The following is a 23272-nucleotide window of genomic DNA, read 5'->3' as shown; positions in this document are numbered from 1 at the left end:
TTCATCTATAATTCCGATCGCACGTTATGACAATGTGGATGTGTAGGCCGTTAGCGTGTACGCTAAATCAAAATGTTACATTCAAAACCCTGTACTTTCTGTCCGGGCAGGGCTGGGGGGTTTATGTCCAGATATAGCCAATACAAATGGTATGAGTGTGTCATTTTCAAATGACAATTTCTGTGGGCTAGAATGTGTGCTTTGTTGTTTTATTTTGTGGTGACCCGAGAAACAAAAAACAAGCGCTTGCTGCGCATTTAATATTTCTTCTGTAGGTTACAGCTAAACTGTATCCCATCCTTGACAAACCTGTCTTTCGCTGAATTGTGTAACAGCTGTAAATCACTTCTTTAATCAGATTTTATTCACAATTCACATAAAATTACAAAACAACATTCTGTATAATGCAAAGGTATAAATATATTTTTCTGGGTAATGCATAAGATCATCTGAAGTCATTATAGCTGGTCAATAAGGAGAAGTTATTTACCTTCCTGGATTATCATGGTCCTCTAAGTTTGTTTGTTTCTTCTCCTCATAGAGACACTGACCACTCCCACACATTAGCACATAAGCATCTTCCTTGAGAACTAGGTCCTCTATTGATCTGCATAGATTTTGCAACCTATTTAGAACAGCCTCTAGAGCAAAGCAGTTTCTGTGTAGAACTTCACCCCAATGGTGTGTTGTAAGACCAGGGCGTTTTACCTGAGAAAGCCATTGATGTTTGACCCCATTTTCACTCTTTTCTTTAATTCAATCTCCCTTTCCTCTCTCCCCGTAATCATTCTCCTGCTGTTTCTTTCCTCCCCCTCCCTCCCTCCCTCCCTCGCTCGCTCGCTCCCTCCGTCAGTCCCCTGTCCTCCCAAGGAGCCGCAGCTCTTCCGTGAATGTTCCAGCAACGTGATCGTTTTTTCCTGGGCGGCGACCAACCACACCGATTTCTACACGGCCACGGCAGTGGACTCACAGGGAGAAGTCATGACGTGTGTCACCGAGGACACTTCCTGTTTCTTCACCGACACGGCGTGCGGCCGTCTCTACAACTTCACAGTCTACTCCGTCAGCAGCGGGTGCAACAGCCAGGACAGTCCGGCTGTAACCGTCCGCACCGGTACGACCGTCACAACCGTCACAACCGTCACAACCGGGCCGAAGTGGTGCTTTACGATAGAGTGAAAATGGGACTGACCAGACTGGAACATTAAGGTCATGATAACTCTCTGGTGTCAGACCCTGGCACTCTAAAGCTGGTCAGCCATTTACACAATTTTAAACTGCGATTCTGCAGTACCATAACTTGGGATACACATTTCTGGCATCGCAAACAAATCAAAACATTGTTGGTTCGCATAATGGGAACGGGTGAAACAGTTGCCAGTGTGAGTCTTGATGTTCTTACGATCCACATCTTAGTTGCTGATGATTTTTCTAAAGCCAGAAATGCAGCAGCCAGGTAGCAGATGTGGGCCGAATCGTGTAACGTGAGCAGATTATACAGACAGTTCACATATTGGGAGTTCTCACATGGCACTAAGATGTGTATAGTCTAGTCATGTATGGTGTAATAGAAAAAACAAGTGTTTCTTTAAAAATATATGGATTTGAAAACAGTTCTCTTGTTATTCCTCCCAGCACCATGTATGCCCCAAAACATGATCTCCTTAGCCGACTGTCAGTCAAATATCCTGACCATCACATGGGACAGTTCAGAGGGGGCTGTTTTCTACGTGGTGGAAGCATGGGGAAACAACGACTTTACCAAACGATACAACTGCAGCTCGTTCAACAACAGCTGCGCCATACCCTCTGTGCATTGTGGAGAGAGTCTAGCCATGTACATCACCGCCTTCGATAACGACTGCCCCAGCTCCATGACTCTGGGACAGGTGGCTGTGACGGGTGAGATGCACTCAAATTCTCATTACTGCAAATGGGCCCGTTTCAGCAAGCCGGCTGGGTTGAAACTGAGGGTTTTAAATGAAGAGGGCACTCGGGAGTGTGTATTGTCCAGCTGGACTACAGACACCGACAGAGCAATGTAAATGAACTGAATGTTGTCTCCTTCTGCAGTACCTTGCGTTCCTCAGAACCTTTCTGCAGTGATGCTCTGCCAAGACAACTCTGTCACTCTGAACTGGGAGGTGACGTACGGTACCCTGTTCTACATCGCTACGGTGACGGATGACACTGGCGTGCTACACACCTGTAACTCCATGAACACTGAGTGCCAAATCACAGGCCTACGCTGTAGCTCCACCTACACCGCCTTTGTCACCGCGTCCAACCTCATATGCAACAGCTCCCACAGTGACACCATCTACATAGAGACAGGTACTATGCAAACAGCATGATGTAAAAATATTTCACGTGACTGGTCAAAAGTCAATACCGAAGCTATTAAGGCAGTCACTTTACCCATTCTGTGCCGTTCTGAGCAATTATGCCCCCGGTCAATACATTATTTCCAAATTGAAAATTGCCAGGTTTTTACAGCAAACGTGAGTCTTAGATGAAATTCCCCTGTCCTTCCCTCCATCCAGTCCCCTGTCCTACGGACCACGTCCATGCCTTCCTGGACTGTGCGGCAAACCAGGCTCTGATTGTGTGGCAGGGCTACTCCAGCCGATTGTCCTACACGGCCATCATGGAGGACACGGAGGGAGGCCTGCTCAGCTGTAGCACCACAGGAAACAACTGCACCATCCCCAGCCTGAAGTGTGGCCAGCTCTACTCTGTTTCCGTCACGCACCACGACGGCATCTGCCCCAGCATACGCTCCAACACCATCAACATGGAGTCAGGTGAGGCAGCTTAGCGACAGAATTAGCATGTACCACTAGACAACAAGTTTCACAGGACTTGTAAGACACTACAAATATTAGTAGGCAATACAATCCTTTAATAGATAATACATCTACCAACAGCCAACTACTTCAACAAACTGCATATGTACTTACTATATATTTCTGGTGACTAACATGTTTCTCTCTCTCCAGTCCCATGTGGGCCGGCCAATGTAAATACCAAGGTGGATTGTGGGTCTGGTACGCTGATGGTGAGCTGGAGCGCCTCGCTCCACGTGGAACAATACACTACCATCATAACCCGCAGCAATGGAGAGCAAGTGTTCTTTAACTCCATGGCAACCAATTGTAATGTGACCACTCTGGACTGCGGAGAGGAGTACTCTGTGACGGTCAGGTCGGTCAATGGATCCTGCCTCTCTATGCCCAGCCAGGACATGGTCATCAGTCAAGGTGAGAGAGGAAAAAACTCTTTAGTAAATTCAATTCAGTTCTGTTGATCAATTTCTATGTATGTTTCAAATATCTATTCATGTTCTTTTAATGGAACTCCATCAAAACGACACTCACATTTTAATGTTCCCGTACTGTTCAACTCCAGTTCAAGTAGGATAACTCTCAAAACACATTATTTACACTAGTTAATATAATTTTTTAAAAATGTTTTAAAGAACAATGTTTCAGTTCTCTGTTTATTTCTTCATCCCTCCCAGTGCCCTGTATTCCCACTAACATCATGGCCAAACATACCTGCGGAGAGAATTCCACATCTGTCACCTGGGACGCCAGCCGTGGCGCAAAGATGTATACCGCCATTGCCGTGAGCGACGGAGGTCACCATACGGCGTGCACCTCGAACAGCACCGCGTGTGGTCTGACAGATCTGCTGTGTGGACAGACTTACAGTCTCAGTGTGATAGCTGCGGACGACAACTGCTCCAGCATGAAGAGTAACACGGTCATCCTAAAGACAGGTAACTACAGAGTAAAGGTTTTTTCATGACGTCTTGCTAGAAATAGAATCATTATTCTAACTATCCACAGAAAAACAGATGTACATGTCGTTGGGGCCGCCTTATTAAAGAGGAGGATTGATGTGATGTGTGTCTGGGTTAATCAACCAACCTGGGAGCAATCATAACTCTATGTAACAAATTTTTTGTTCCTGGGTAGTTAGTGTTATTTCACAATTGCTTATGCCTAAAAAGTATAGAAAATGGCTATTATTCCCCACAAACTGTTGTGACCAAGACAGTGATATTTTGAAATGTACCTATTTCCAATGAGAACTTTTCATTCACATAAAGTCAGAACAAACAACATATGAATCCAAATTAACATGTATTTATATTAAAGTAATTCAATGGGTTAGAAGACTACAGAAGATTTAGAAGTGAGTAGTTTTTCGAGATTTACGATTACACTATAAATCACTACCACGAATCAGTCCCCAAATGTAGTCTCCCATCATCTTCTCGTTATACTGTCCTTGGTAGCGGCGTTCAAAGTCCAGTATATCCTGGTGGAAGTGTTCGCCTTGCTCCTCCATATTTATCAAGATGACCATCAAGGATATGGGCTTTGAGGGACATCCTACAGCCCATTGTGCTGTAGTGCTTCACCAGAATCTCAACCAGTTCCACATAGTTTTCGGCCTTGTGATTCCCCAGGAAGCCCTGAACCACTATGGCAAAGCTGTGGCAAAGCTGTTCCAAGCCGCATTCTCCTTACTAGATAGCTTCTTGGGGAATTCATTGCACTCCAGGATTTTCTTTATCTGCGGTCTGATGAAGACACCGGCTTTGACGTTTGCCTCAGACAGCTTAGGGAAGACGTCTTGAAGGTACTTAAAGGCTGCTGGTTCCTTATCTAGAGAATTCTGACAATTAGTTTCATAAGGCCCGATTTGATGTGCAGTGGTGGCATCAGCACCTTCCGGGGATCCACCAGTGGCTCCCACTTGACATTGTTCCTACCCACAGAGAATTTGGTCTGCTGTGGCCAGTCCCGCCTGTGGTAGTAGGCCTTGGTGTCCCTGCTGTCCCAAAGGCAAAGATAGCAGGGAAACTTGGTAAAACCACCTGGGAGACCCATCAGGAATGCTGCCATTTTGAAGACCTCCCAGCCGTACTCATCATATTTACCAGTTAGGCAGCTGGAACTAAATTGAACTGGTGGGTTTAAGGCCCCTTTATTTATACTACTATTTATATTACTGGAAAATTCTAGAAATTACACTGCACTGAATCTATCTGGAATGTTCTGGAAAGGAGGTACATTTCAAAACATCACTGTTCTGCTCACAAAAGCTCACAAAAGTTTGATGCATATTAGAAACTGGCTCCTGGTTGGTTGATTGGTTATGTCCGGAAAAGTCAAAAATAATAATAATTTAAAAGCTGCAGTAATGTGCATTGAGTTATATTCTCAACCAAAACATGTTGACAATGACAATAATTCATAGTGCTGTATCTCAAAGCAGGAGACTAAATAACAGTGTAGAATCATATGAATATATGTTTCATTGAAAGTTAAATGTGCCTAGATAATGAGAACAACAGAAACATCTGTATTTATATTCACGCTCGGCCAACCTCAGAAATGTGGAATATATACATTGACCATCTGGCATGAGGGTTCTTTTGGAGATGTGATCAGTAATAGGTAGACACGCCCTTCAATGTATATTACCGCTAGCAACCATCTTTACAGTGAGATCGATTGAACATATAACATCAGACAACTATGCTGAAGTGCTTTTAATAAAGCTTCTCTTACTCCCTTGATTTCCGACCAAGTACGTTCTTACTAAGGTAACCACTATATAAACAATATATCCCAACAACAGCATACTAACCCCAAATTCCCATAACTCCTCTCCTTCCTCCTGCAGTTCCTTGTCCTCCCACCAATGTCTCCGGCTGGGTGGACTGTAGTACCAACACTGCCTCCCTCTCCTGGGACGCCAGTCCCAATGCCGTTTCCTACTTTGGCACTGCAGTGGGCACCAACGGGCAGCATGTGAGCTGTAAGGCTTCAGCTCTGGGGTGCCAGCTGACTGCCCTGATCTGTGGTCAGGTGTACATCTTCACGGTGTCTGCCTCCTATGGTAGATGTGAGAGCCCAGAGAGCCAACAGGTCACACTGGAGACGGGTGAGAGTGACTCAACCTTATCATCATACGCTTATTTTCTTTCTTTTTTTCCTCTCTGGTTAGTACAATTTATACTTACTACTATTGGTACTGTTATTATTACAAATACTGCTACAACCACTCCAGGTGATCTGTCAACCTCCTTTCACATTCACATTGCTCCAGTTCCATTTGATCTGAGTATGCTACTTTTCTCCCTCTCAGCCCCCTGTGTCCCCCAGAATGTAGTGAACAGTCTGTTCTGTGACAACAACACCCTGAGTGTCAGCTGGGCCCCTGCATCCATCGACCGTAACTACAGCGCCACCGCCAGGGCTGTTAATGGTACTTCAGGTTCCTGCACCACCATGGGCTCAACCTGCATGCTGGATGGGCTGCCGTGTGGACAACAGTACACCATTACTGTGTCATTCACCAGCAGCAACTGTTCCGGACCTAGCAGCAGACCACAGACAGTTCAGACAGGTGTGTTGTAGTCCACTATGTATATATGTCTTCATGGCAGGGTTCTAGAAGTTTGAACTGTTGGCTTACATACAGATGTAGGATCTTAGTTTCTCACAACAGCAAAATAATCTGACAGAAAATGTGTGTTATTGTGTGTTGATTATACAGTCATTTAAAAAATGTATGGCAAATAGGGAAAGAGAGAATAAATCATGACAATACTGAGCTACAATCAAAAGTATACCCTCTAGAAAGTTGTGTATTTTGTTAACATTTTAGAACATATAGACATTTATTCTTCCCTTCAACATTATTGACAGATGAAGGTAAACTTAGTTTAACAAATTAAGCTGAAAATAACATACTAAAAGGTTATACCTTTCAATAATGTATTCATCAGAAGTCTACAGAAATGCAATTTTATTGTGTATAAGTACACATCTCACTTCATTATCTGGTGTTGTCTTTTCAGTCTCTAACATCGGTTGGGAGGATTTTCCCCCCACTCTTCTTTGCAATACAGGCTCGATTGCATTTGTTTATCAACACACTCATAATGACAAAGCAATAACATATTTTTAGAAATGCGTGCCAATTTATTGAAAATAAATAACTTAAATATCTCGTGTAACTTAAATATCCCTTTATTCAGTACTTCGTAGCAGGGCCTTTGCAGTGATTACAGCTTTGAGTCTTCTTGGGGATGCCTGAACTATCTTTGGACACCTGGATTTGAGAATATTCCCCCAATCATCCTCAATGATCCTCACAAGAGCTCTCAGATTCAATGGGGATTATGATCTTCAGGGTTGTGATATTCAATAGGGTTCAAGACTGGGGTTCAGCAGCACCACTGAAAAACATTCACAAACTTGTAACAAAGCCACTCCAGTGGTCATGGTTGTGTGCTTTGGGTTGTTGTCGTACTGAAAGATCTTTGCCCCAGTCTGAGGTTTTTTTCAAGGACCGATTTTGGTCCATTCATCCTTCGCTCAATACAGACCTGCCTTCCAGTCACTGCCACTGGGAAGCATCCCCATAGCATGATGCTTCCACCACCATGCCTCACCGTAGGGATAGTAGTGGCCAGGTGATGAGTGCTTCCTTGTGTGCATGATAGTTTCATTTTGGTCGGACAAGTGAATATTTGTCCTTATGCTTATGCTATTTAGTCCTTTGGACGGTATTTAATTTGCCTTTTATTCTGTCTAGCCCCTCTACAATATACGCCTGATTGATAGAGTGCAGCAGAAATTGTTGTATTTCTCCCATCTCTGCAGAGGAAGACTGAAGCTTTGTTAGAGTGACTTTTGGGTTCTTGGTCATGTCCCTGACCAATGCCATTCTTTCCTGGTTAATTATGGCCAGCAGTGGTTCAAAACATCTTCAATTTCCCAATTATAGAGTCCGCTGTGCTCCTGGGAACTTTGCATACTATGCAACCCCCCCTTCCCCCAGAACTATGCCTCTTCACAATTCTTAGGTGTATACAGAGATTCCTTGGACTGATTGATTGCATTTTTGTTTCTTTCTCCCTTCTTTCTCAGTGCCCTGTGTTCCTCTCCATGTACGTGGGCATGTAGATTGTGCCTCGAACACCCTGCAGGCCTCTTGGGATGCCACAGACGGTGCTCATTCTTACATCTCCATGATAAACGGGTCAGACGGTTACAACTCGACACGCGTTACAGCTGCCCTGACCTCCTCCTTCACCGGCCTGGAGTGTGCCAAGATGTACAGCCTCAGCGTTGTTGCTAAAGACTACCAGTGCAATAGCTTTGTCAGTGCTTATGTGTCTGTAATTACAGGTAAATGCCCCAGAAGAAAGCCTGCCTTCTCTTCAAACTACACTTTATAATGGGAATTATAATCCTTGTGGTTTCATATAATGTTGGTATTTCACACAAATTGGTCCTGAATATGAAACAGCAACCTATAGAGATCCTCAAGGCCTTTCCCACAATTGTTTCCATGGTTATTATGCTTTTTAACCCAGACCTCTGATCTCTCTGTGACTCTCTCCCCAGCTCCATGTAACCCAAAGAATGTAGCTGCCCTGTTGCAGTGCAGTTCAGGGGTGGTGACAGTATCATGGGAGGCCAGCGCTGGAGCAGCCACCTACACTGCCTTTGTCCAAAGGGACGGAGGGACAAACGTCACTCAGTGCAAAACCACGGGCACTTCCTGTGACCTCACCCAGCTGGAGTGTGGGGAGGTTTATAATGTGACTGTGGTGGCAGGTGATGGAACTTGCAACAGCACCTTGCTCGCCACAACCACTGTCAAGACAGGTAAATTAGGGAGAAAATGAAGCAAGGAGAATTCGTCAGGAAGCATAAAGGGCTGAGATATAAATAATAACTGAAGCTTTAAAAGTACTTTTGTCTAAGTGCTGTGGTACTCCCAAAATAAAATTCCAGGTTACAAAGTTATATATGTTGATGGGAATTCTCAAGAAACATCCAATGTAATTGGATTGTCTATCCACTTAATCTTACACTGAAAACATGAGAGAAGTAGAATCTTTAAGTGAGGTAAAATTATTAAAAGAAAGAAAAATCTTAATACAATAATGTGAAAAAGTAAGTACGCCCAGTCAAAATTGAAGTTGTTTGACTACAAAGCCAGATGCCCTGTTTGGCAAAAAACAAAAGACTACAGTGGATATAAAAAGTCTTCACACCCCTGTTAAAATGCCAGGTTTTTGTGATGTAAAAGAATGAGACAAATATAAATAATGTCAGAACTTTTTCCACCTTTAATGTGACCTATAATGTGAACAATTCAGTTGAAAAACAAACTGATATCTTTGAGGGGGAAAAATAGGGGAAAAAAACTCACAATAACCTGGTTGCATAAGTGTGCATACCCTTAAACTAATTCTTTGTTGAAGCACCTTTTGATTTTATTACAGCACTCTTTTTGGGTAGGACTCTATTAGCATGGAAAATCTTGACGTGGCAATATTTGCCCACTCTTCTTTACAAATTGCTCCAAATCTGTCAGATTGCAAGGACATCTCCTGTGCACAGCCCTCTTCAGATCACCCCACAGATTTTCAATTAGATTCAGGTCTGGGCTCTGGCTGGGCCATTCCAAAACGTTTATCTTCTTCTGGTGAAGCCGTGCTTTTGTGGATTTGGATGTGTGCTTTGGGTCGTTGTCGTGCTGAAAGGTGAACTTCCTCTTCATCTTCAGCTTTGTACCAAAATTGCCTGGTATTTGCAACTGTTCATAATTCCCTCCACCCTGACTAATGCCCCAGTTCCAGCTGAAGAAAAATAGCCCCAAAGCATGATGCTGCCACCACCATGCTTCGCTGTGGGTATGGTATTCTTTGGGTGATGTGCATTGTTGTTTTTGTGCCAAACATATCTTTTGGAATTATGGCCAAAAAGTTCAACCTTGGTTTCATCAGATCATAACACATTTTCCCACGTGCTTTTGGGAGATTTGGTTTGTTTTTGCAAACTTCAGCCGGACTTGGATGTTTCTCTTTGTAATAAAAGGCTTCCGTCTTGCCACACTACCCCATAGCCTATTCATATGAAGAATACAGGAGATTGTTGTCACATGTAGCACACAGCCAGTACTTGCTAGACATTCCTGCAGTTACTTTAATTTTGCTGTAGGCCTCTTGGAAACCTCCCTGACCATTTTTCTTCTTGTCTTTTCATCAATTTTGGAGGGATGTCCAGTTCTTGGTAATGTCTCTGTTGTGCCATATTTTCTCCACTTGATGATGACTGTCTTCAGTGTGTTCCATGGTATATCTAAGGCTTTGGAAATTATTTTGTACCCTTCTCCTGATTGATATCTTTCAACAATGAGATTCCTCTAATGCTTTGGAAGCTCTCTGCTGACCATGGCTTTTGCTCTGAGATGCAACTAAGAAAATGTCAGGAAAATAATAGCTGAATTTTATTTGTGTTTAATCAGAGTCACTTTAAATTATGGCAGGTGTGTAATGACTTCCCAGGGTTTGAATGTAATTGGTTAATTATGAACACAGCCACATCCCCAGTTATAAGAGGGTGTGCACAACTATGCAACCAGGTTATTGAAAGGTTTTTATTTTTCATTTTTCCCCCTCAAAGATTTCAGGTTTTTTTTTCAATTGAATTGTTCACATTATAGATCACATTAAAAGTGGAAAAGTTCTGACATGATTTGTTTCATTCTTTTACATCACAAACACCTGGCATTGCCACTGTACTTGTGAACAGAAGACCCACAAACCAACTGTAAAAATGGAGGGGATGGCATGATGGTTTGGGGCTGCTTTTCTGTGTTAAATTCCAAAGTTAGATAGGCCACTCCACCTTCAGATCCCTAACACGTTCTCCCCTTGCTCCAGCACCCTGTCCCCCCACCATGAACAACCCCTCCCTGGACTGTGCCTCAAACCAGGCCTCCATCTCCTGGGCTAAGGACGACCAGGCTGTGAGCTTCTTCATCAACGGCTCTTCTGCCCTTGGTCACACCAGTTCCTGTAGCTCCACCAACACCTCCTGCCTCCTTGACCACCTGCTCTGCGGACAGACCTACACCGTGCACGCCATCGCCCAGGGAGACAAGTGCAATAGCGTACGCAGCGAGTCATTCGAGATCGTCACAGGTGCGCTGTCGGATGAGAGTGATGTAAAAGTGGCTCCACGCTGTTGTTCACACAGCGTGTGTGTTTTTGACTGATCCGTCGCATTTGTGCGTGTTTTCCCACAGCCCCTTGCACTCCGGCCAACCTTCACGTCCAGTATGAGTGTGGAACCAGTATTGCCTTGCTGAGCTGGGACGAGACTCTGGGGCGTGACAGCTTCGTTGCCCGGGTGTACTCTTCTGACCACAGTGACTCCTGCAGCACGACGGACACGTACTGCTCCCTGACCACACTCATGTGCGGTCACTGGTACAACGTGACAGTGGACGCTGTGGCGGGACACTGCAACAGCAGCCAGTCTGCCGTAACCCAATTTCAGACAGGTAGGAGGATGACGGCACTCATACATTCTCCATGGCAGACACCCGTACTGTTCGTGTCATTTTTGGGGTGAGATGTACTAACGTCGGTTAACAGATCGTAGAGGAACCATGACTACTTGGTGGAGCAGTAGGGTAGACACAAGACAACAGGGAAACAGGTGAATTATCTCTTCCCTACTCACCACCCAAGGTTGGTTCAGTCTGGGTCTTCGAGCCCACAGGGTGCCGTTCCCTCACAATACACACAAAACAGCCACCAGTCCCTTGTACATCATGGACACACTGGTACACTGGTCTCTTTCCATTTTATATCCTGTTCATTTAGATTTGGGGTATTTGTACATTTGCAATGTGTACTAGTCTGCACTTTGTCTTTCTTGTTTTATACAAGTTTTCACCAGCTTTAAAGTGCCGATTCACCAGCTTTTTTCCACCTGCGACAACATCTGCCATAATGTGTATATGCATTATTTTTGAACATGCATGTGGATATATGCAGTATATCCCTCACAGTACAGTGGATACATCTGTTATCCCCCTCCAGCTTCCTGTGCCCCTCAGAACGTCAGCGCCAGGTTGGTGTGTTCCAACAGTGGCCTGGCAGTAACCTGGCAGGCCAGCCCTGGTCCTGTGGCCTACAATGTGATCGCCCAGGGAAACGACGGCGACAACAGGAAGTGCATCACCAACAACACCAGCTGTGACTTACCCAACATGCACTGCGGCCAGACATACGAAATCACAGTCACCCCCTTTTCCGAGACATGCAAAGGCTTCGACAGTGCTGCCTTCACCTTCAACGCAGGTTTGGAGAGCAAACGCTGGTCAGAGAAGCTGACGTTGAAATTGACTTAAGTGCTTATGAGCAGTCCAGTGATTGCTGTAACTCTCTAGGACGTCTTTCTCAAAAACTGTCCTTAAGAATGAGTCCCCCTCTCCCCCATTCCCTCAGGTCCCTGCCCACCCATAGAGGTCTGGACCGCTCTACAGTGTGAGGATAACATAGGCTCTGTGTCCTGGGTTGCCGCCCGTACCGCCGAGATGTACATAGCCACGGCTACCGACCAGAACGGCCATGCCTACAACTGCAGCACCAGTGGGACGACGAGCTGCTCCTTTGGTGGCCTGCAATGTGGCAAAACCTATGCAGTTTCTGTGTTAACCATGGACAGGGGCTGCCTGAGTGAACCCAGCCCACCAGTAACTCTCAAATCAGGTAAATGAGGAGAGCAAATCACTATACTAATTTAACAATAACTCTTGATTATTTGATGCCACATTATATATATATATACACTCACCTAAAGGATTATTAGGAACACCTGTTCAATTTCTTATTAATGCAATTATCTAATCAACTAATCACATGGCAGTTGCTTCAATTCATTTAGGGGTGTGGTCCTGGTCAAGACAATCTCCTGAACTCCAAACTGAATGTCAGAATGAGAAAGAAAGGTGATTTAAGCAATTTTGAGCGTGGCATGGTTGTTGGTGCCAGACGGGCCGGTCTGAGTATTTCACAATCTGCTCAGTTACTGGGATTTTCACGCGCAACCATTTCTAGGGTTTGCAAAGAATGGTGTGAAAAGGGAAAAACATCCAGTATGAGGCAGTCCTGTGGGCGAAAATGCCTTGTTGATGCTAGAGGTCAGAGGAGAATGGGCCGACTGATTCAAGCTGATAGAATAGCAACTTTGACTGAAATAACCACTCATTACAACCGAGGTATGCAGCAAAGCATTTGTGAAGCCACAACACGCACAACCTTGAGGCGGATGGGCTACAACAGCAGAAGACCCCACCTGTTACCACTCATCTCCACTACAAATAGGAAAAAGAGGCTACAATTTGCACAAGCTCACCAAAATTGGACAGTTGAAGACTGGAAGAATGTTGCCTGGTCTGATGAGTCTAGATTTCTGTTGAGACATTCAGATGGTAGAGTCAGAATTTGGCGTAAACAGAATGAGAACATGGATCCATCATGCCTTGTTACCACTGGCTGGTAGTGGTGGTGTAATGGTGTGGGGGATGTTTTCTTGGCACACTTTAGGCCTCTTAGTGCCAATTGGGCATCGTTTAAATGCCACGGCCTACCTGAACATTGTTTCTGACCATGTCCATCCCTTTATGACCACCATGTACCCATCCTCTGATGGCTACTTCCAGCAGGATAATGCACCATGTCACAAAGCTCGAATCATTTCAAATTGGTTTCTTGAACATGACAATGAGTTCACTGTACTGAAATGGCCCCCACAGTCACCAGATCTCAACCCAATAGAGCATCTTTGGGATGTGGTGGAACGGGAGCTTCGTGCCCTGGATGTGCATCCCACAAATCTCCATCAACTGCAAGATGCTATCCTATCAATATGGGCCAACATTTCTAAAGAATGCTTTCAGCACCTTGTTAAATCAATGCCACGTAGAATTAAGGCAGTTCTGAAGGCGAAAGGGGGTCAAACACAGTATTAGTATGGTGTTCCTAATAATCCTTTAGGTGAGTGTATATATATATATATATGTATGTGTATATGTATGTGTATATGTATATGTATATATATATGTGTATATGTATATGTATATATATATGTATATATATATGTGTATATGTATATGTATATGTGTATATATATGTATATATATGTGTATATATATGTATATGTATGTATATGTATGTATGTATGTATGTATATGTATGTATGTATATATATGTAGTATATACACTTTTGACTGGTACTGTAAAAATATAGGGTATATACAGGTGCTGGTCATAAAATTAGAATATCATCAAAAAGTTCATTTATTTCAGTTATTCCATTCATAAAGTGAAACTTGTTTAATGTATACATTCATTCCACACAGATTGATATATTTCAAGTGTTTATTTCTTTTAATTTTGATGATTATAACTGACAACTAATGAAAACCCCAAATTCAGTATCTCAGAAAATTGGAATATTGTGAAAAGGTTCAATATTGAAGATACCTGATGCCACATTCTAATCAGCTTATTAACCAAAAACACCTGCACAGGCCTTTAAATGGTCTCAGTCGAGTTCTGTAGGCAACACAATCATGGGGAAGACTGCTGACTTGACAGCTGTCCAAAAGACGACCATTGACACCTTGCACAAGGAGGGCAAGACACAAAAGGTCATAGCTAAAGAGGCTGGCTGTTCACAGAGCTGTGTCCAAGCACATTAATAGAGAGGTGAAGGGAAGGAAAAGATGTGGTAGAAAAAAGTGTACAAGCAATAGGGATAACCGCACCCTGGAGAGGATTGTGAAACAAAACCCATTCAAAAATGTTGGGGAGATTCACAAAGAGTGGACTGCAGCTGGAGTCAGTGCTTCAAGAACCACCACGCACAGATGTATGCAAGACATGGGTTTTAGCTGTCACATTCCTTGTGTCAAGCCACTCTTGAACAAGATACAGCGTCAGAAGCGTCATTTTGCATTTCCTTTGGAAATCAAGGTCCCAGAGTCTGGAGGAAGAGAGGAGAGGCACAGAATCCACGTTACTTGAAGTCCAGTTAAAAGTTTCCACAGTCAGTGATGGTTTGGGGTACCATGTCATCTGCTGGTGTTGGTCCACTGTGTTTTCTGAGGTCCAAGGTCAACGCAGCCGTCTGTCAGGAAGTTTTAGAGCACTGCATGCTTCCTGCTGCTGACCAACTTTATGGAGATGCAGATTTCATTTTCCAACTGGACTTGGCACCTGCACACAGTGCCAAAGCTACCAGTACCTGGTTTAAGGACCATGGTATCCCTGTTCTTAATTGGCCAGCAGACTCGCCTGACCTTAACCCTATAGAAAATCTATGGGGTATTGTGAAGAGGAAGATGCAATACGCCATACCCAACAATGCAGAAGAGCTGAAGGCCACTATCAGAGCAACCTGGGCTGTGCCACAGATTGATCGACTCCATGCCACGCCGCATTGCTGCAGTAATTCAGGCAAAAGGAGCCCCATTTAAGTATTGAGTGCTGTACATGCTCATACTTTTCATGTTCATACTTTTCAGTTGGCCAACATTTCTAAAAATAATTTTTTTGTGAATGTATGTTGCAAGAGTGCACTGAATGTGTAATTTTAAAACCAAAGTACTCACCCTGTTTCTTCCTCTCTCTCTCAGCTATCTGTCCTCCTACCAACCTGGCAGGAGTGACAGCCTGTGGGACCAATGACTTGACCCTCACCTGGGACCCAAGCCCCAAGACTGGTGTCACGTACGTACTGTATTCCCAGAGAAAGGGAGGAGCCAACACCAGTTACTCTACAGCAGACACATCACATGTGATCTCAGGGCTGCAGTGTGGAGAACATTATAGCTTCAGGATTACAGCCCAGGACTCTGTCTGCACTAGCAGCCTCAGCTCAACCATGGAGATCCACACAGGTACTGTCCACCTGGCCTCACAGCATTTATTTCTAAGATGCTTCATTTACTATTTTTAGGTTACATTTACATTTTAGTAATTTAGCGGACTACTATCCCACAAGACGTCCAGCAGCTTCTGGTCTCCAAACCAGGTAAACCAAGCAAGCCAGAAGTTTGATGCAAGGCTCTATGCTGCTGGTTAACAATGGATGCATACAATATGTTATGAATTTGTTAAACATATGATATATCATGTCAAAAAATATTGTAAACATAAATATATATAATATATAATACATTAAATTCTTCTTCCATTTATCCCCACATTTTGATGGTCATGAGATTTAGATAGAACATTATCCTCTGCCCAGTGTAAATCCATAAATAAACACTTTGGTTTTAACAGCCTGCCTGGTTCTCCCCCACAGCACCATGCCATCCCACCAATCTGACTGCCCAAGCCAACTGTGGCACCAATACGGGCACTCTCACATGGAACTTGAGTGCAGGTGGAGAAACCTACATTGTCACAGTAACCGGTACCACCCACAGCCACACAACTTCCTGTACATCCCAGAGCACTTCCTGTTCTGTCCAACTGGACTGTGGATACCCCTATTTAGCCACCGTGGTCGCCTCAAGTGGGACGTGTAACAGCACCACGAACACCGTGCAGTTTGACTCAGGTAAGTCACAGACTACTCTGTTCAATCCGCTGATGGTGTCACGAAATGACGAAAATATTTAAATGTCTGCTAAATGAAGCTTGGTCAATAACAACAGATACAAAACAATAACTCAAAACAAGCTGTTCTGTCCTGTTGATCCAGTTGGTTATCGTGTTTTCATGACCTCCTTAAGGAAAATATAATATTGGTAGGCCTACTTGTTGATGCCTGGGTAGTATTCCAGGATAAAATACGCATACGGTCATGGGCAGTTAGTGTTAAACAAAATTCTGACTATGATTATTTTACATAATGTTTGAAGAACAGTATCATCAGTTTATTAACAGTCAGATATCTTCTAGTAATCAGATGAACCTTCTCATTTAGTAGTGTTACTCAGCCCTGTTTTCATATAGATACACACAGCAGCACCAGTATCACAGTTGTTCGTCCCTGCCACACCCACCCGTCTGCTCCTCCACACCCACCCGTTTGCTCCTCCACACCCACCCGTTTGCTCCTCCACACCCACCCGTTTGCTCCTCCACACCCACCCGTCTGCTCCTCCACACCCACCCGTCTGCTCCTCCACACCCACCCGTCTGCTCCTCCACACCCACCCGTCTGCTCCTCCACACCCACCCGTCTGCTCCTCCACACCCACCCGTCTGCTCCTCCACACCCACCCGTCTGCTCCTCCACAGCCCCCTGTCTGCCAGGCAATGTGACAGCAGTCCTAGACTGCAGTGCCAACACGTTTGCGGTGAAGTGGTCGAAGAGTCAGGGGAAACCCAAGTCCTACATGGCTCTGGCCATCGGCAGCGACGGCTCCCATCTCACCTGCAACACCAGCTCCACAGCCTGCATTGTCCACGGCCTGACCTGCGGCGTCACATACAGCATTGCTGTCACCACCACCAGTATCAACTGTAGCTCTATCGAGGGTTCTGACTACAAGGTCCAGTCTGGTAAGTCAGAAAACTACAGCTTCACTCATCCACTATTTATCAACACAGAGTCCATGAAAAATAGTTGTATTTTTGTGCTGAGAGTCATGGATAACCAAATTCCATTATACTGTATTTTTGGGTACTTTCTGTATGTTGACGAATGTTATGTACGAATGGGGATAGGGGGCTGTACTGGTTGTTTAATACGTGTTATGGTTCTGGGGATAGGGGGCTGTACTGGTTGTTTAATACGTGTTATGGTTCTGGGGATAGGGGGCTGTACTGGTTGTTTAATACGTGTTATGGTTCTGGGGATAGGGGGCTGTACTGGTTGTTTAATACGTGTTATGGTTCTGGGGATAGGGGGCTGTACTGGTTGTTTAATACATGTTATGGTTCTGGGGATAGGGGGCTGTACTGGTCGTTTAATACATGTTATGGTTCTGGAGATAGGGGGCTGTACTGGTCGTTTAATATGTGATCTGGTTCTGGGGATAGGGGTCCGTACTGGTTGTTTAACATGTGTTATGTCGATAGTTACTTGTTCCATCAAGTTCTTCTCCAATAGTTTTTTTTATGTCGCTAAAGGTGGAATCCACAAAGGTTGGAATAAAAATGTAGGGAGGAAGAGTGTTCTGTCCTCCATCTGCTCAGGCTACATATTGACCAAACACTATTCAACTGATGATATGTTAGAACAGCAGTTGCTTTCCCAGGGTGCCATTCTTTATACAGTAGCTTTATTGCAATACTTTTTCTCAAATTACTATAGTTTTTACTTGCAAATCTGAAACTCTAAGCTAGCTATTAATGTTTGACAAAATCAAACAGACCAAATTAACTGATTAGAGCGAAGTGTCACAGTCATGTAAGCCACAAAATCAACCAAAAGACTTCAGGGCAGCCTTTAGCTGGATAATGTTTTGCCAGTAAACATCCTGAAAACATACTCAATGTCACGACGAAGTCACTGAAGTCATGCTCTTTTTCACTAAGAAATAAGCCATATGGAAATTGGGAAAATCCCTGTAAACATTTTACCCTTCTCCAAAATTAATAGTTATGAACAATTCCTCATTCCCAATTTTTTTCACCAATATGCAAATATGATATGAAGGCATGGGCCAAGGCTGGCATTGGGTCGAGTGTTACTCCATACCACCCTCTTTCCCTGCCTTCCTTCAGCTCCATGTACGCCAGAGGGACCAGCTGTGAGCTTGGACTGCAGAACCAACATTGCTGAGGTGACATGGGACAACACGGGACCAGACCAGATCAACATGGTGTCGGCGGTGGACTGGCTGGGGAAGACCACCTCCTGCAACAGCACCGGGTCCAACTGCACCTTCGGGTCGCTGACCTGTGGACAGGCCTACACACTCACTGTCCAGGGCCTCAGCAACACCTGTCAGTCTGCACCCAGCACCAGTGTAAACCTTTTCACAGGTGAGACGGAAAGTTACGGTAAAGTGAGACTTCACCATTATACTCACCTCAGAGTCCTACTATGACTGTAAAATGTAAAGACAACAACAGGAGTGTTGGGATTCTTGGTTTGAAAATGCTTTGTACAATAAAACATTCTTCACTTTGCATGGCATGTTTTGTGCAGGTTCACGTACATTCCTTTCATATCGGTGTACTCTTATTTAAGTAAGGCACGGTTCCATTTCACTTCTCTTAATTCTGGACACGATGGATACACAATGGAAGTGTGTTCATAAAAAAAGCTTTGTGATTCATGGAAAGAGTGGATGGACAGAATCTCAATGTATCATTGTTCAAACCCACTTCTTTCTCTCTGTTTCCTGGAACGTGGATTAAAATATGTCGATGTCATATCACGTTGGTCAAAATCCTCTCGGTTGATCTGTTAAACCCAACACAGCCCTATCTGTCCGTTTCCAGCTCCCTGTGTTCCCAACCACGTCGTTGCCAGCGTGGACTGCGACACAGGCATCACATCTGTGACGTGGGACTTAGCTCGTGGTGCCAACAGCTACACCGTGTATGCAGAGGGCAGTGGCGGGCACAACACCACCTGTGTCGGCTCAGACACTAACTGTGCCTTCTATGACCTGATGTGTGGACAGGACTACGCCATGGTGGTGCTGGCTAAAGGCGACAGCTGTGTCAGCCTGGCTAGTGAATCCATCACAACTACCACTGGTAAGAACTCCAGCACATTGGGAACCTTATAAACAAACCTAGGAGATCATTGTGAGGTCTCATTCACTGAGTCATTATGTGAATGTCAAAAAGGGGAACTTGCTGGTTCTTGCATGACACATCTGCTGGGAATAGTGAAGACTATAAACACAAATGTGAATGAGGAGAACAGCTCTGACATGGATTAACAAAATGCTTAACTAAACCTGTCTTGTCTGATTTGATGTGCTCTGTCTGTCTCTCCAGCCCCCTGTCCTCACACTGGCCTGCAGGCCTCTCTGAACTGTAGCACCAACACAGCCCTGATCTCTTGGACACCTGGGAATGGCATTTTGACCTACAATGTCTCGGCCGAAGGCTTTGACATCACACACTACCTGACTTGCTCCACCTCCGGCTCCAGCTGCAGTATCAGCCAGTTGCTGTGTGGACAGAGGTACCGGGTCAGCATCAGTGGAGAGGGCCGCACGTGTCCCAGCATCACCAACGACTGGGTCACCATTAACACCGGTAAAATACAGTTCAACCATCAAACTATCAGTTCAACCATCAAACTAACAGTCCTACATCAAACTAACAGTCTTACATCAAACTATCAGTTCAACCATTAAACTAACAGTTCAACCATTAAACTAACAGTCCTACCATCAAACTAACAGTCCTATATCAAACTAACAGTCCTATATCAAGCCAACAGTCCTACCATCAAACTCAGTCTTACCATCAAACTAACAGTTCAACCATCAAACTCAGTCCTACCATCAAACTATCAGTACTATCATCAAACTAACTGTCCTACTGTACCATCAAACTAACTGTTCTACCCTCAAAATAACGGTCCTACTGTACCATCAAATGAACAATCCTACCATTAAACTAACAGTCCTACCATCAAACTAACAGTACTATCATCAAACTAACTGTCCTACTGTACCATCAAACTAACAGTTCTACCCTCAAAATAACAGTCCTACTGTACCATGAAATTAACAAAACTACCATTAAACTAACAGTCCTACCATCAAACTAACAGTCCTACCATCAAACTAACAGTTCTACTATCAAACTAACAGCCCTACTGTACCATCAAACTAACAATCATACCATCAAACTAACAGTTCTAACATCAAACTAACAGTCCTACCATTAAACTAACAGTCCTACCATTAAACTAACAGTCCTACCATCAAACTAACAGTACTATCATCAAACTAACTGTCCTACTGTACCATCAAACTAACAACTCTCCCCTCAAAATAACGGTCCTACTGTACCATCAAATTAACAATCCTACCATTAAACTAACAGTCCTACCATCAAACTAACAGTACTATCATCAAACTAATTGTCCTACTGTACCATCAAACTAACAGTCCTACCCTCAAAATAACAGTCCTACCATCAAATTAACAAAACTACCATCAAACTAACAGTCCTACCATCAAACTAACAGTCCTACCATCAAACTAACAGTTTTACTATCAAACTAACAGCCCTACTGTACCATCAAACTAACAATCATACCATCAAACTAACAGTTCTAACATCAAACTAACAGTCCTACCATTAAACTAACAGTCCTACCATCAAACTAACAGTACTATCATCAAACTAACTGTCCTACTGTACCATCAAACTAACAGCTCTACCCTCAAAATAACGGTCCTACTGTACCATCAAATTAACAATCCTACCATTAAACTAACAGTCCTACCATCAAACTAACAGTACTATCATCAAACTAACTGTCCTACTGTACCATCAAACTAACAGTTCTACCCTCAAAATAACAGTCCTACTGTACCATCAAATTAACAAAACTACCATTAAACTAACAGTCCTACCATCAAACTAACAGTTCTACTATCAAATTAACAGTCCTACTGTACCATCGAACTAACAATCATACCATCAAACTAACAGTTCTAACATCAAACTAACAGTCCTACCATCAAACTAACAGTCCTACAGTACCATCAAACTAACAATCATACCATCAAACTAACAGTCCTACATCAAAAATAACAGTCCTACCATCAAACTAACAGTCCTACCATCAAACTATCAGTCCTACATCAAACTAACAGTCCTACCATCAAACTATCAGTCCTACATCAAACTAACAGTCCTACCATCAAACTATCAGTCCTACATCAAACTAACAGTTATATATCAAACCAACAGTCCTATCATCAAACTAACAGTTAAACCATCAAACTCAGTCCTACCATCAAACTAACAGTCATACTGCACCATCAAACTAACAATCATACCATCAAACTATCAGTTCTACCCTCAAACTAACAATTAAACTATCAAACTATCAGTTCAACCATCAAACTAACAGTTCAACCATCAAACTAACAGTTCAACCATCAAACTAACAGTTCAACCATCAAACTAACAGTTCAACCATCAAACTAACAGTTCAACCATCAAACTAACAGTACTACATCAAACTAACAGTCCTACATCAAACTAACAGTCATACATCAAACTAACAGTCATACATCAAACTAACAGTCCTACATCAAACTAACAGTCCTACATCAAACTAACAGTTCAACCATCAAACTAACAGTTCAACCATCAAACTAACAGTCCTACCATCAAACACAGTCCTACCAGTCAAACTAACAGTCCTACCATCAAACTCAGTCCTACCATCAAACTAACAGTCCTACTGTATCATCAAACTAACAATCATACCATCAAACTAACAGTTCTAACATCAAACTAACAGTCCTACTGTACCATCAAACTAACAGTCCTACATCAAACTAACAGTCCTACCATCAAACTATCAGTCCTACATCAAACTATCAGTCCTACATCAAACTAACAGTTATATATCAAACCAACAGTCCTATCATCAAACTAACAGTTAAACCATCAAACTCAGTCCTACCATCAAACTAACAGTCATACTGCACCATCAAACTAATAGTTCTACCCTCAAAATAACAGTCCTACTGTACCATCAAACTAACAGTCCTACCATCAAACTAACAGTCCTACCATCAAACTAACAGTCCTACTGTACCATCAAACTAACAGTTCTACCATCAGACAAACAGTCCTACCATCAAACTCAGTCCTACCATCAAACTCAGTCCTACCATCAAACACAGTTCTACCATCAAACTAACAGTCCAACTGTACTATCAAACTAACAATCATACCATCAAACTAACAGTTCTAACATCAAACTAACAGTCCTACCATCAAACTAACAGTCCTACCATCATACTAACAGTCCTATCATCAAACTAACAGTCCTACTGTACCATCAAACTAACAGTTCTACCATCAGACAAACAGTCCTACCATCAAACTCAGTCCTACCATCAAACTCAGTCCTACCATCAAACACAGTTCTACCATCAACCTACCAGTCCTACTTTACCATCCAACTAACAATCATACCATCAAACTATCAGTTCTACCCTCAAACTAACAAACTATCAAACTATCAGTTCAACCATCAAACTAACAGTTCAACCATCAAACTAACAGTTCAACCATCAAACTAACAGTCCTACATCAAACTAACAGTCCTACATCAAACTAACAGTCCTACATCAAACTAACAGTTCAACCATCAAACTAACAGTCCTACCATCAAACACAGTCCTACCAGTCAAACTAACAATCCTACCAGTCAAACTAACAGTCCTACCAGTCAAACTAACAGTCCTACCGTCA

The 23272-nt window shown here is 43.4% G+C and overlaps 1 protein-coding gene across 2 annotated transcripts in view; it reads left to right on the top strand.

Annotated features, from left to right (window-relative positions):
• Positions 1-23272, top strand: part of LOC105029012 — a 49284-nt gene that overhangs the window by 5343 nt on the left and 20669 nt on the right. For both annotated transcript variants that reach the window (XM_013134936.3, XM_020048758.2), the window contains exons 7-26: positions 854-1114; positions 1636-1902; positions 2074-2334; positions 2544-2804; positions 3000-3260; positions 3521-3781; positions 5701-5961; positions 6166-6426; positions 7956-8216; positions 8436-8699; positions 10766-11026; positions 11131-11388; positions 11933-12193; positions 12341-12604; positions 15535-15798; positions 16209-16466; positions 17153-17416; positions 18584-18844; positions 19307-19567; positions 19814-20077. In XM_013134936.3, coding sequence (XP_012990390.2) covers positions 854-1114; positions 1636-1902; positions 2074-2334; positions 2544-2804; positions 3000-3260; positions 3521-3781; positions 5701-5961; positions 6166-6426; positions 7956-8216; positions 8436-8699; positions 10766-11026; positions 11131-11388; positions 11933-12193; positions 12341-12604; positions 15535-15798; positions 16209-16466; positions 17153-17416; positions 18584-18844; positions 19307-19567; positions 19814-20077 — 5235 coding nt within the window. The remainder of the gene's footprint in view (positions 1-853; positions 1115-1635; positions 1903-2073; positions 2335-2543; positions 2805-2999; positions 3261-3520; positions 3782-5700; positions 5962-6165; positions 6427-7955; positions 8217-8435; positions 8700-10765; positions 11027-11130; positions 11389-11932; positions 12194-12340; positions 12605-15534; positions 15799-16208; positions 16467-17152; positions 17417-18583; positions 18845-19306; positions 19568-19813; positions 20078-23272) is intronic.

Source organism: Esox lucius, chromosome 8, assembly GCF_011004845.1.
Source record: "Esox lucius isolate fEsoLuc1 chromosome 8, fEsoLuc1.pri, whole genome shotgun sequence".
In the NCBI taxonomy this organism is placed as follows: domain Eukaryota; kingdom Metazoa; phylum Chordata; class Actinopteri; order Esociformes; family Esocidae; genus Esox; species Esox lucius.
The sequence above is the reverse complement of the archived record's forward strand: the minus strand, read 5'-3'. Positions and strand labels throughout refer to the sequence as shown.